General features: G+C 40.9%; 1 protein-coding gene and 1 long non-coding RNA gene across 4 annotated transcripts; one reads left to right on the forward strand and one right to left on the reverse strand.

Moving 5' to 3' along the window:
- The first annotated feature begins 1,750 nt into the window (after positions 1–1,750).
- Positions 1,751–8,800, forward strand: hoxa13a (homeobox A13a). Its single transcript, XM_064349130.1, has 2 exons — positions 1,751–3,729; positions 4,091–8,800. Exons 1-2 carry the CDS (start codon positions 2,943–2,945, stop codon positions 4,336–4,338), a joined length of 1,035 nt encoding a protein of 344 aa, XP_064205200.1. The 5' UTR covers positions 1,751–2,942; the 3' UTR covers positions 4,339–8,800.
- Positions 7,984–14,662, reverse strand: LOC135262203 (uncharacterized). 3 transcript variants are annotated; one of them, XR_010332136.1, is made up of 4 exons: positions 14,546–14,662; positions 14,008–14,152; positions 13,285–13,738; positions 7,984–11,809 (listed from the first exon to the last, which is right to left on the reverse strand). It is a non-coding gene; the product is annotated as an uncharacterized LOC135262203 (long non-coding RNA). The 3 variants fall into 3 exon arrangements; XR_010332135.1 differs by having other exon boundaries at positions 13,285–13,756; XR_010332134.1 differs by having other exon boundaries at positions 13,285–14,152.
- Positions 14,663–14,755: the final 93 nt, after the last annotated feature.

Here is a 14,755-nt window from a genome sequence, read left to right on the forward strand (position 1 = left end):
TTCTGCCAGAAATGTAAACATATGTGCGTACCATGTCGCCTATTTCTAAATAGCATTTGTAGGCATGTATTAAGATGAAACATGATTTGTTTATCTCATCCATTTACCCTTGCGATGGTGAAGAGTGACCATGCTACTGTGATATGCAAGATTTTCAATCTGTGTTCTGCGCTCTGTGTCTTCCTGCCTCGAGGCCTCTGCTCGCTTCTTACCTGTCTCGAGACCGAACTGGGCCCCTGTCCAAGATAACCCAAAATCGCTGCATTAAGATTTAGAATCCACCCGAATCTTTTTCGTATTGACTATTTTGATATGCAGAACCAGCTCACTGTTCCTCGGGTTGTCGTGGTTTGCATTATGCCAACGTAACTCACGTTAAGTAGATTTCAAATAATTACTTTAAGTTTAATGTATCAAGATGATAAGTGATCTAATTTGATCTTTATGTCTGTAGACCCGTTAGCTTGCAGTGTGAATGTGCTGCAACCTCTGGACCCGAACTGTTTTGATATATATATATATATGTGTGTGTGTGTGTGTGCGTGTGCGTGTGAGTGTGAGAGAGTGTGTGTATTCCCTGAATTCACTATTTTCCTCCGCATGAGGATGAAGGGCGAAATGTATTTATATAGACTGAATACACGCCCGTCTTCTCTTTTAGTGTAATAGGAAAAGGTCCGTTTGTCGTGAAATTTGACGTCTGGAATCGTATATACATGAAGCCAAGAACAGTAAAACTTATCGCTAAACTTACTATATTTACAAAACGAACATGCGTGTTATAATATAATGTAATGTAATATAATACCCGCTTATCAACTTGGTTGCTGTCGTAAGCATTAATTAATTTATTTCTAAAGGCGTTTCATAAATAGTTCAGTTATTTCGATAAGACCGTACAGGAAAATGTTCGGTGTTAAAGTACATTTTACAGCGTACATGTGGTTCTATTGGTCTTATTTAACCACTGTTAGAGTTTAATTAATTTGCACATATTGTTGTTTACTCGCGTCCGATAGACTGCATCAAACGGTTTCTTGGTTATTATTATTCTACATATTACTAAACATGGGAAAGCTTTTGAGCGCATTATAGAAACGAAATATTTTAACTAAGTGGAGGTTTATATTTCAGAGCGCAGTCCGCGCTTGCTGATAAATATAAACCGCAATTCTAAGAGGGAATCGGCATAATATCAAAAATTTTGAATAATAAGAATGAAGAAATCCTTGGAATTAGGACTGCCCTGTCTTGGCGCGTTTAAAACGTTGCCTCAAACGCATGTAAATTATGTTGTCCATGTATATATGTATATTGTGTGTGTAAGAGAGTAATATTATATAAAGCAGTCACCAAGGAATTAAAAATGGCTTTTGCTTCACTTTCGCCCTAAACCGTTTAGTTCAGTTTCCAGTGATGGGTGCTAAAACCTCTCCTTCGTTCGGGTTTCGGAATCCCTACATCGGCTAATGTTTCTGCACTGGAATCTGCGCACATTACCTTTGTAAAAGAGCCGCGCCAGTAAACACAAGCACGCAGACCGGACGCTCCCGCGACTCTTCTACGAGGCGTCTTTCAGTAAACAAAACATTTTCTCACATCATCGCTAAAACATTGAAAAAATAGAAAATAAATGAAAAATAGTCATGTGTGCCGCGTTATCCAATTACAATACTCTACAGAAAACAAAGAAATGTTTTTTTTTATTTTATTTTTTATTTTAAATGCAAATTGTAAAATGTAATGTTCTGGACCTACACATAGCTTTTCTCGTGCTTTCTCACCAGCCCGCGTGCACTGGCGGAAGTTGCCCGCGTGTCTCCCAAGTCTTGAATGACCCAAGCTCAATGGCTAGACTGCAACTTTAAACTTGACCTTGGCCTCGAGATGTGTCTAACCCGTAGGTAAAACGCCGCAGTCAAACTTTGGTCTTCTCTAGCCTTTCGAATATTGTAACTACACCGGAAACTTCACCTTTCACCATGTTTGTGTGTGTGTGCTTGTGTGTTTGTTTACCAGGAGACGGTGTGCATGTTTTTTCTTCTTTATTTGCGAGTTTTAATGATGGATAATGTTTAAAGACCGATATAATAAAACACAAAACAGCCCGTTTCTCTGACTCCATTTCCAAGAATCGAAACACTTTTAAAGAATACAGCTCCAAACTGGCGGTGCGTTGCGACAAACAGTTCTTTCGTCATGTAAATCATAAATCACGATTAATTTTTGCTAGTATTTTTAGGTTTATATCCGTTCAGCAAAATAGGAAATCGGAACAATCTGTAGCTGTTTCATCGGAACAAATAAAATTAAATGGAATGTACACGTATCGTAATAATGCAAAGGGTGGAATCTTATTTTAGTGCATATTTATGCTTTCATACACTAATACAAAATGTCAGTAGGAAAATGTGTGCATTCTGAAAAGTAAAACACACATTGGACTTTCAAACTTTTCAGTGAATGGGGTTTCCTTCGAGACCTTTTTCTTGCTGTTTAAATTATATGCATTTGAAAAAATTGGCAACAATTGGAAATCTTCAATTTGGCCTAAACTTGGATATGTAGGCTACTTCTGCCGACACTCCAAGATCCTGACTCATAGAACGTGGGTTCTCTCTGTCCACGAGTTTAGGTAATATTATGGAATAATATGTTTAGGCTAATTATTACAGTTTAGCTGGGAATTTGTTTTTATTCAGAATTTTATTTTTGTACTTAAAATGTCTGTCCCAAAGGTATATCGAATACATTACGTTATTCATAGAAAAGACGACAGTCGAAATTAATTCACCCATGTACACACCAGATGCGTTTTTCACTCAAACATTTACGAAAAGTCGATCTTTAGAAATATACGATCGTCTAACAATGGCGCATGTTTTTCGCACACACAATTAGACTATCTGTATCTTAGATGTTTATCATGTTATTTGCATATCATGTGCCCGGTCTCGACCAATAACCTGGGAGCGCACAGCAACGTCAGGCGGTCTGTTACACTCGGATTCGGTATCTCCGTTTTGCGGTCTTTGGGATTTGTTAAAAAAAAAAGAAAAAAAAGAACCAGTTGTCTCAATGTCGGACATGCTATGACAGCGTCAGTGCTTCTCCGTCCGCGCTGGGTTGACCCGGTGATGTTCCTGTACGATAACGGCTCAGACGATGTAACCGGAGGCATGGATGCGTTTTCGGGCGGCGACTTTGCTGCGAATCGGTGCAGGAACGTGATGGCGCACCCGGCGTCACTGCCTCCCGGCGCCGCATACGCGTCCAGCGAGGTTCCGGCGCCTGGCGCGGGCGAACCCGTTAAACGGTGCGGCCCCTGCTCTGCCGCCCGCGGCTCCCCCGGCGCCTCCCTGCCCTACGGCTACTTTGGCAGCGGCCACTACCCGTGCCGGATGCCCCACCAGTGCGGCGTCAAAGCGGGCACGCAGCCCTCCCCCGCCTACGGGGAGAAATACATGGACACGTCCCTTCCTGGCGAGCAGTTCGCGTCCAGGGCGAAGGAGTTTACGTTCTATCCGAGCTACGCCGCCGGTCCATATCAGCCCGTGCCCAGCTACCTCGACCTTTCAGGCACGAGTGGCCCCGCGGAGCCCCGGCACGAGCCCTTGCTGCCCGTGGACAGCTACCAGCCGTGGCCGCTGAGTGACGGCTGGAGCGGCCAGGTCTACTGTGGGAAGGAACAGACACCGCCGTGCTCCCTGTGGAAGTCACGCCTGCCAGGTACAGACGTGGCCGCGCGCTCACACCTGGAGCGTTACCGCGTAGGCTAGGCGTGTGTGTATGAGTGGGAAACGCGTTTTGTAAGTCCTGAATTAAACACGATTTGCCTTGTTGTGGTTGAATCAGTGTGCTCGCGCTTCGATTTCATGTCGCCTGCTCTTTGTTGTTTTGGGAAAGGGTGTTACTTGGGGCCGGGTGTGAGTTTCCGAGACAGGCGTAATTAATCAGCAGAAAATGTCAACTTTTCATTAAATGTGTCTGCCGTGTAATTTTATTTTGGCTGTCTGGCAGTGTTTGTTTGTATATAAACTGTGGAGAGTGGTTAACCGCGCGCATTTCTCTTCCCTGTCCTGGTCTCAAGATACCGCGTCACAAGCGGGAGTGGACGGCTGCCCTTTTCGCCGTGGGAGAAAGAAGCGCGTGCCGTACACCAAGGCACAGTTGAAGGAGCTGGAGCGCGAGTACGCCGCCAATAAATTCATCACGAAGGACAAGCGAAGGAGGATATCCGCGCAGACCAGCTTGTCCGAACGGCAGGTCACCATCTGGTTCCAGAACAGGCGCGTGAAGGAAAAGAAAGTGGTCAGCAAACCAAAGATTAACAGTTAGTTCCACCGGAGCCAAAATGCAACACAACACAACAAGCCAAACGAAAGAGAACAGGGACGGAAAACATATCGACGGCCCGAAAGCTCTTCTGTTTGGAATATGACTTCCTTATTGCCGCCGATTACACACAACATCCACATTTTGTCGCCCGGTGGAATCGATTGTAAAATGAGAGAGCGGACGCAAACAGCTGCATAGACGACTGTATGTGGCGCGAGACGAAGTCGCGTGAGATGTGTTTTTCTTGGGCTATGTTTTTAGTTTGCTGACGAGTGAAAAGCAAAAACATCGGGTAGGCTAATCATCTTCATGTCAAAATTTAATTCGTGGGTCTGTGGTCAGAGTATTAGGGTATGAACTCTCTACTGACCAAGGAAATTACTGTAATCTGCTCAGGAAATAGCTCGTGGTAAACCAATATTCATCAGGATTCCAAAATAATAGCCACTGTGTGTTTGATGCGTCGAAAAGTGGCCTATTTTAATGATGTAAAGTAAGTTGTTATTCTGAATGATTAAATGGCCAAATACTCTTCACAAAATCTAATTCCTTATTGAAACAATCAGTGCGCTGCCTTAATATTTTTTGAAGATCGTGTTCATGATGTGATTAACACTCTCACTGATAACAATCTTCTGGTGCAATTTTGCCAGTCCTTCATAATCAGTCCTTCAGAATATCGCCAGAAAAAAACGTGTGTAAAATTTAGCTCTCCGTGATATCGCCTTAAATGTGATTATTCATAAAGGTAGGCAAAACTGCGTGTAAACTGTTGAATAATTCGCTGGTATATCTGTTTGTTGTCCGTGTGCCTTGTACAATGACCAAAGAGAATCCCAATAAAGCTGTGGACATAAATTTGACGAGCACTACAATTTTATTTAGGCTGTGCCCACTGTACGGGCACTGCACAGGCCCCCCACACTCAAACACTGAGGTACAGTAAACTCGTGCCCGTGCGTTAAAAGTGCCCAGCGATGTATTTTAAACGTTTTAACGTGAGTTCTGATACTACCAATAACGTTTAAAAAACTTACAAAAAAAACAAAAAACAATCGTAATAGAGAAATTATCTTCCTGTCAGGGGGACCCATGAATATTCGTTCTCAAATGACATTTTGTGTGGACCTTAGTCCACACAAAATGGACAAATGGACAAATGGAGCTTTTCCCCGAAAGATAGTTAATTCGTTTTTTAAAAAATGGGGGGGGGGGGTTCGGACGTTTTTTGGTCAGTTATTTTCTCTTTTCTGTTTTTCGCCTCATGTTGTAGACCAATACTGCCATCTTGTGGCGGATGTGCTATATGCGCCAGTTTGTTTGTCCACTGTAACGTAGGGAGAGCCTGTAGAATCTCGCGGCGAATGCTAATAGTGTTAATTTTATAACGGAAACCGAGGTCGGCATATGACCGTTGCACCGTAGCAGGGCGCCACTCGGTCGCATAGATCCTGTAAATATTTTGACCCAATTCGTCGTATTTAAGAAAGAACTCACAATATCAGCTTTTGTGTTCTTCATAAAGTTTAGATCGGCTCTCTTATGTAGCCTACCGTTTATTTTAAATTAAAAAAAAAAAAAAAAAACATAGCTACGGATTTAGAACATGTTGCCATCTTACAAATTGTGTCCCTCTCTCACGGAGCAATTCAGTGTTAAGAGTTTTATTTTCAAAATATACTGTATTTAACCCGTCCTAGTTACTCAGAAGCACTGGGCAGCCGCAGTGCAGCGCCCGGGGACCACCTCAGCCCAGTGCCTAGGACAAGGGCAGGAATATTCCGGGCCTGACATGTGGGTGGAACCCGGAATACCCGACAGGAAACTCGTGCGAACGCGGGAGAACGTTCAGCTCCAAACAGAGAGGATCCGGCCGGAACTCGAACCCAGAACCGCATCCTTGCAAGTGCTAACCACTGTGCAAACCACTGCGCCCCAGTGCCACCCAATGTTGTGATTTGAGAGAGAGAGTGTGTGTGTGTGTGTGTGTGTGTGCGCGTGTGTGCGCGTGCGTGCGGGTGCGCGTGTTTCGTGTGTGTGTACCAGATCTATAGAAATTGTTAATGTACCAACATTTATTGCTTACTTTATGCTAATATGCTAACATATTTTCACCTTAAAAGTGAAAGATTATAGGTTTATCTGATCATTTCTGTTCTGGAAATACGTGGTCTCGATTTATCCAAAGAGTACGCGGTTTTATTAAATATGATAACGTGTTAGATTATATTTAATGGGCCATTAATTCCGTTCGCTTACAATGTTAAAACGTTTCTGCATTAGGAATGTTTTTCAAGAGTATGAATGTTTTTCAAAAGTCAGTGTTCTAGAACTCCGTTCCTTTCAATTATCAATCGTGATTATTAAATCAGCAATAGAATGTTCAGTTAAAAACATTCTAATCGCCTATTAGTGATCTTATACCTCGAAGGGTTAATAAACATTTTCGTCATATTGGTGCGGATGTAGCCTGATCATTTCTATTGAGAGGTGAACTTTCCACACTAAATGCCTTTGATTTGTGCACATTGTCTTTCAAAATTATTTTCGTTCACCTGAGATTTGAGCTTTTATTTTTTTATTATTTAGACCTGCATTTTAGCCTGATCAAACCAATTGTTCGACAGTCTACAAACTATGCTACAAACGGAAAATAATTAAGTCACACAACTAGTTTCTGAATTTAGTAGACTAACCTACGTTTCAATTATTTGTCGCGGACGTTTATGATTTATGGAAATAATTAGGACATGCAAACCCTGTGATTTTCACCTTAACAAATTTTCACCTTAACAAAGACAGCATAAGAACGGGCCTGTGATTAACCCTCCCCATTATTATCTCTGAAAATGTCTGTTCATTTAATGTCTGTTTCCAGAGGCGACAATTTATCTTACTCGGAACACGGAGGAAACCTTGTATGTGCACGCACTCCTGCAGTTAGGCGTTATAGAGAATTATTCGCGGGTCCTAACGTGTCAGTCAACGTGTGGGGTTATGTCATTCACAAATGCACGGTTACCTTGTCTAGGTCATCTGAATAGATTGAGGACGCGTTTCTGAATTCTGACAGGCGCTGGCTGGAGCAGGCCTTGCAGCCGGACTGCCGACTGAGTCGAGCAGCGTTCTGGTAGGCTCAACGGTTTTCCTTTTTAAAAACACGTAGGCCTAATTAATATATTAACGTAAGAAGATATTCGGATACTCTTTTACTTCATTTTCACTACTTTCCCCGTAAACTGCAAAGCGACCTTTCCTTGTAGCTGTGACGTTACAATATTGCGTTATTTTCGTAAAATGCTCGCGCTTTAGCCACGAAGGCCTGCTTAGAGACCCTCACTTAGACATCATTTTAAGGTCACATTACAGGGAAAATGGAAACATCGAAAAATGATATATTTTCAACTTAACTGTCAGAAATCATCCTGGAGTAAAATAAATTCATTAACTATGTGTTCTACAGTGATTTTTTGCTGTAGTGAGGCTCGATAATACACAATTAATTACACTGGACACCACGGTGGAGTCAACAGCATTCCTTAGTAAGAAAATGCGTGCATACGTCATACATCAATATGATGAATCGGTTTATGCTAAAATGAGCACGTGGTTTATTCACGTCATAATCAAGACCACTGATACAAGTTGACTCACAATCTTCACTTTATTATATTTAGCATCGACAAAGTGGCGCGAGCATCATTTCAAAATGTTGTCCAAACACGTCAGAAGTTGTTCAGAAATGCAGAATTTCATTTGTCGCTCTGAATTTTCAGTCCCCTACCCCCTGCGAAAAATAAACGCGTTTGCCATAATCTGCCTAGAAAAAATAAAAGTACAATGACAATGAATAAATAAATAATGTTAATGCGGCAATGGGAACAAAACGTGGGCCCAAAACGCGTAATGCGGTTTCCTGGGGAAGATAGTTCGTTTACGGCGCCTTTGCTTCGTAGGGAAAATATAGTCGAAGTGAGGCTGTAGAGTATGAAATTTAATAAAAGGGCTTTGTGACTTAATAAAAATGTAATGCTTCCTCAAACAAATCATCTTAGTGGGAGATGTTTGTGTGCTAATGGGCAAGATTTTATCAATTTGTTTGGTAGCAGACTACAAATATATGTAACAAAAGGCTAAACTAACAAATTAATTCATTCATTTTTCATTTTAGATCTGCTTAAATCAAATTTTTTTACTGTTTCTGCAAATAGCCAACTTAACCTCAAATTAAATTAAAATACTTTTTTTTTTTAAGAATATTGCTTATATTCAGTGTTAAGCAGATTCCTTGGGAAATGTAATCCGATAATGATTACAAATGACATGACTGAAATGTAATTAGAAACATAATCTGTTACGTCATTGAACATGTGTGAACTAATAAAACATAATCTGTTTTTTTGGATTACTTCCAGTTTAAGTAGCCAAGTATATTACAGAATAAATGTGTTGCCAACATTAATTTCTGTGTTTCTGGTAAGTCTGGTTTCTTTTTTTCATTTGAATGTGTAGCTACAATACACATGCTCACTTCCTGTGTGGACAGCCATGTGGTGTGTTGTGTTAGTGTGTGCACATGTGGTGAGTGTATGATTGCACGTGGTGTGGTGTGGTGTGTTACTGTGTGTTCATATGGTGCCTGGTGTTAGTGTGTGTACATGTGGTGAGTGTGTGTGTGTTTGTGTGTGGGGTGGGGGTTTGTGTGTGTGTGTGATTGCATGTCTGTCTGTACATTGTATGTTGATGTAATCCAAAATTTCATCATGTAATTTATAGATTGATTACTCCATCTTTTAAATCTAATTGCAGAATCCAGTTTAAATGTAATCCTTCACTACCCAACACTGCTTGTGTTATTGCATGCTGATTCAGTAACTTCACTTTTTTAACAGTAACTTTTCTTTCAGATGTTTAGTGAGTGTCACTGAAACAGGGTTATAAGTGACAGGCCTTATACACCTTTTTTTCTGAGTGTGTGTGAGTGGAACCCAGGAGACGTCACGCGGAAGCCTCAGACATTCTACGAATGTGCGACATCCAATTCTTATGCTGCTGTCCCACGCGCTGCACCGTGGCTTCCTGGATAATCGTGTGCGCCGTCTGGTCTGGGCACGCGCAACACGCGGCGAGAAATAAACTGTGGGCGGAATCGCGGTCTGGATTGGAATCTAATGCCTGCGAACTCGGCCGCATTTGCTTCTGGAGCCTATTTCGGCAGCACGTGGCGCCGCCTTCAGGCAAAATCTGTAAAAACAGGTAAAATTCTCGGCATCTTGTTGAACTGGCCATCGGCACGTGGATCTAAAGCTGCACTGTACAAAACAAGATAATATTTCTTTCAATAGCCTTTTTGCTTATTATTATTATTATTATTATTATTATTATCATTATTATTATAGCATGAGCATCATCGTATTTTGCTTTTTTCAGGTCTATATTTACTCCGTAGCCTGCATCGCAAAGGAGGATACGGAGGAAATAACACATTCCTGGAGAGCATCAGTGTCTGCTGGTTTTCGGTGTATTTCCACACGTGAGTTATTGCTGTAAGTCACTGATTGGCTAGAGTCCACACCCTGACTACTGACTGGAACCCCGCCTTCTGCATCTTCACCTCTTAATAATGTTTTATCTTCTAGGATCTCTCATATATTGAAATACTCTTGTAATTAATTAGTATAGGCCTAATACGATTGTCATTTTGTTCTGATATATTATGTTTGCATTGTATATATTAATCTATAGGCCTACGTTAAAGTGAAGATATGTATGTTGAAACATAGTGAATTGTATTTCCGTCTCCAAGAGCTCGTGTTAGAAGTATAGCTTTAAGCTTTCGCTCTTGTCCGTTGTAGAAATAGTAGTTCGTTGTAACCTTAGGTCGCCGTGCGCTGTTAAAATGTATTTCACTTAAATATTTAAAACACAGACGTGTATCCTAAGTTAGGACTATATTATGCACGAATACAGCTATATGCATTTACAAAAGACAGTTCGCTCAATCGAAGTTAATCTTAATAATAAACGTTGATATTTTCTTTTTATTTTTGGTTTCATTCATAATTGAGTGCAGTATTTGTTTCGTTTTTCCTTAGTGCGGTTCTCTGGTCTGAATCGCGCTGCACTGATATTTACCCAGAGATGAAGGAAATTGCACGCTTTTCCGATAGAATCGATAAAAAAGGAATAAATGAAGCTTCTTTTATTTTTGTTGTTTAGCAGTAAAGTCATTTACAAAAGTACTGCAATTGAAAGCTTTGAAAGAAAAGTTATTATTATTATTATTATTATTATTGTTGTGACATTGTAACAATTACTATCACAGTGCATAAATCCGGGGGTTAGATGCGACTAATCAAACATAGGCGCGTATCCCCGTGTTTGTTTTTATCAAGCCACCTGGCATATCGTATTTTTGGAAAATAGATTCCTTAAATATGCATATGTTAAATATCGTGGAAAAGATGAATGAATTCGCTCACATACTCGTGAATACGTACTCATAACTGGTTATCCTGGATACATGCAATAACTGCCGAATCCCGAAGGAAACACAATAATAATAATAATAATAATAATAATAATAATAATCGCATAGTGGGCTATTATTCTAAAGTTGTTCAATCTTTCTACTGGGCGAAATCTCTCTGTAATATCTGATCCAGCAGAATTATCAGCTCTAATTCGGCCAAGAGAGAAATCCAGCACCTTATAAATCTGTTCCGAGGTTACCCCCTCACGCCCGCGTCTTTGCCAAAGCTTGACACTGTCTAAATTAATTCTCAGTAATTTGAGCGATTTCCAGGAATTACATTTAGAGTAATTGACCAAGAACTTCTTAACAGCAATGTGAAATACGATCTGGGCTCGGCAGAAATTGCTCTTCCGCTACTTGGTTTCAGCAGGAGAAATCTTTCTCGGTAAAGTGGCCATTAGCAGTCGAATAAATATATTTTATGTTAATGGTTATAGTGCTAATACTTTAAGCCTCGGCTAAAATATGATGCCAATAACCACGACGACGATTATTAAAAAACAATAGTAAATCTCTGACAATTTATTAGCTATTGGCTATCGCCAATCTTGCCGTTACGCTTGTGGATTTTGTCTTTAAAGGTCTGTGTATTTCTTCATCGTTCATGTACGATAGTCTACATATCGGTTCATTATATTTGTTCTCGGTTCAAGTTTTCTTTATATTTTTTCGCTGCCTGTAAAATGCATTCTTCTGGGGAAATAGTCAAAATGTGGCCTGTTGAACAGTGACCCAAGGACCGCTGTAGCTACGTCATCTGGCGTCCGAGTCCTCGAGATTATTCGCTTGATCACGGGCCTCCTTTATTTCCGCCATAGTGTATTCACAATGTGAAAGTGTGAAAATGTCTCCATCTTTGACTTGTTCGTGCACACCGGTCCTTGGCGCGTGGCGGCCTCTCAGCATGCTTGGCCGTGTCCGCGAGACAGTTTCCACCTGCAGAAAGCGGGAGGTTCTCGTGAGGAGTTGAGGCCAACGGCTAAACACTTTATATACATGAAGTTCACTGTGGCCTTCTTAGTGGAATCAGAATCTACCAGCCGCCACAGACCATTATTTGCTTTATACGTCCAAACACTCCACAGCCGAGGAAAAAAGATATAGGCCTAATTCAAGTTAGAAAGCGTTGCGTGAAAAAGTAGAACCTTTGGCACCAAAACCAAACAGCAAACATCTTGAGGCACGCCATGTTGACGTCGCTTTAATGAGACGCAATTGGGTGCTGGAGAAGTAGGGTAGCCAATTCGTGATTCGACGAGGTTAACAGGTTATAGGCTATGTGAATACACATTAAAGACGTTCAATACTATGTGTATTTAGAGCTAAAACAATCCAATAGAGTACATTGAGTTCGGTTAAAGTGCGCTACACGTTACTCAGAAACATCTATCCATACTGGACTCACGTAAACTCTTAGTTATATGCTAGTGTTTAAACACTTGGAAGTTAGTTAGCTCTTACTAAACGTTGCTTGGTGAAAATTTCAAACATGGCATGTTATTAACAAGTGATTGCATTGGATATAAATAAGCCACTAATAATAATCACCTTTTCGTGTTAGCCTATGCCCACTTGGCCCATTTCTTTTTCTTTTACGGTCTTATCCGAAATGTTTATGTAGCCTAGGGCTACAGTTTATAAAACAAACTAATTTTAAAAACGGATATAAAAATCAAAATAACGGATTTAAATCTAGGCTCTAAGAACGAAATAATTAAATCTCTTGCTCTTCGTTTTCTATATGACTGGTGTAGACATAGACATTCCACCTCGTAATTTGCCATTACATAAATAAACGGTTGCACACTAATGTTTCTCATTATATTAATGTATTTAGAGTTTAGGCTGCTGTCATTCTTTCTAGCGTCTTTTTTTCGGTGGACATACAAGTAGGCCTATATTTATTTATATACAAGTATATTTTGTGGTCTCCCCCAAGGTACTGGAAGAGAATATGCGACTGAAAACGAATGATACGCAAACAAACAATTTACAGTACATCAAAAATATTTTAAAAGAACATAACTTTAATTTACTTCACATGATCATGGTTTTTATTTGGAATTTTCCGAAACACAAACACAGCAAAAGATTATGACAGATAGGTTTTATTGTTATACTGTCTTTCGTCAAAAACGCTGCGGCCTATTCTCATTTTAGATGTGAGCTGACTAGAAGTATCAATGTTGCTTTAAATGTAGGCTATTATTATTCTTTAAAAAAACAAAACAAACAATAATCATTCGTTTTGAATGAAGGCCTACTGCTGGTGTACTACTCGACAATAGTTATCTGTGGTATTTCAACGTAAGTGTGCAAACCAGTCAATATTCAGTTATATATCTTTTGTGTAAAATCCCTAAAACAAAACGCATCTCTACATCACGATGTAAAATAAAAGCGACGCTTACTTGCTCATTACTCTCGTAGGCCCTATTAAGTCCTCGTTTGCTTGGCTGGCAGGGCGAGCAACTGGCACTTCCCGGTGTCTCCACCGAACGCGACGTGACAGACCGACTGTCTCAAGGCGAGATCTTAGCCGGAAAGTTGAAGTTCACTTCAACTTCACTTCACTTCCCAGATCTCGGAGGCAATTAAAATAAAAAGCCGTTATTGATCCTCTACGGCTGTTAAACATTCTGGAACCTTAAAGAGTTTCCTCTATCGAAGACCAGAGTCTGATCTGAATTTGAAATGAATCAGTAATCAGACAAACTTCATCCGGGGCACACAGGGTGTCCTCAATGGCGCCTGTAGTCCTTTCTCATGATCCCGCGGCGCGAGCGGTGACCCTCCTCCCCCGAACTTGAAGTCTACCACGCGGACAAAGCTCTGGCGCGGGGAAAGTTACCCACAGCCGGCGTGCTGTCAGACAAAAGTAGGCTATAAAGGAATTTCGCACAAGTAAACAAATTTTACAGTACAACACGAATACGAGTATCTGAAAACATTTAAGCCACATTTAAAATAGTCTACGCATTATAATAGGCTCACTCGAGTTAAGTTATATGATGAGTTAAGCTATATTCCCGCTCGCGGCTATTAAGTCCACTTTTTACATTATAATAGCCTACTGGCATCGAAAATGCACGAGGCCAAACTCCACCAGATTAGGTTTATAGGACGGACGTCACCTGCTCCCTCAAACTGGCCTTTGCTGAAAGCTTAGCCCGTGGTTTCGGGCCCTTGGTTTCGTCAGACGTCTCGAATGTCAAGGTAGGTGGCGTCTTGTCATGAAGTCTGGCCAGTTTGGTCTTGTCTGTTTCAGAACAGCCACAGCTGTCCAGAGAGGGGAAAAACGTCTTAAACCCCGCGGGCCAGTCTCGAGCTGGCATTAGCCTAGTCCTCGTGGGTACCCTGCGTTTAATTATAGAAAAGCCCTAAATAGAACAGTTTGAATTTGTCTGAATTTACTTGTCTTCACAAGGCCATAGACTTTTATTATATTGCTGTTTGTTACCATTGCTCAAAATTCGTGGTTTCCAAATGAAACAGACGTCTGTAGGAATTACTCCAACGTGTTTTTTTTATTATTTTATTATTTTTTTAAATCACCCTTTCAATATTTATGCACCCCTTTCGCGCGAGGTTAGACCCAGCGTTTGCATTAGGCGCATTTCTCTGTGCTCCGCTGCAGCGACGCAGAGGCCTACATGGGGCTTTAAAGTGTACCTGTGGGTTATTTGTGGAGGCCGAATCATTGTTTGGGTCTTTCATTCACGGCAGTAGCGACGCCGTAGGTCGGCTCGCTTAGTTGAGGTCTTTTAAAGCATCTGGCTTCACGCTGCCTCAGCGTTAAACAGTGGGAGAGAAGGTGAAATATTAAAATCGCAGAGGGAAAATAAGACACAGAAATCCATGGAAAATATTTGAAACAGTTTA

This window comes from Anguilla rostrata, chromosome 8 (assembly GCF_018555375.3).
Source record: "Anguilla rostrata isolate EN2019 chromosome 8, ASM1855537v3, whole genome shotgun sequence".
Taxonomy (NCBI): domain Eukaryota; kingdom Metazoa; phylum Chordata; class Actinopteri; order Anguilliformes; family Anguillidae; genus Anguilla; species Anguilla rostrata.

Excerpts from the sequence above, each read along its gene's own strand:
- hoxa13a (XM_064349130.1), top strand. The coding sequence starts at position 2,943 with ATGTGCCCGGTCTCGACCAATAACCTGGGAGCGCACAGCAACGTCAGG. Across the intron at positions 3,730-4,090 it reads GTGGAAGTCACGCCTGCCAG|ATACCGCGTCACAAGCGGGA; the intron begins GTACAGACGTGG and ends CCTGGTCTCAAG.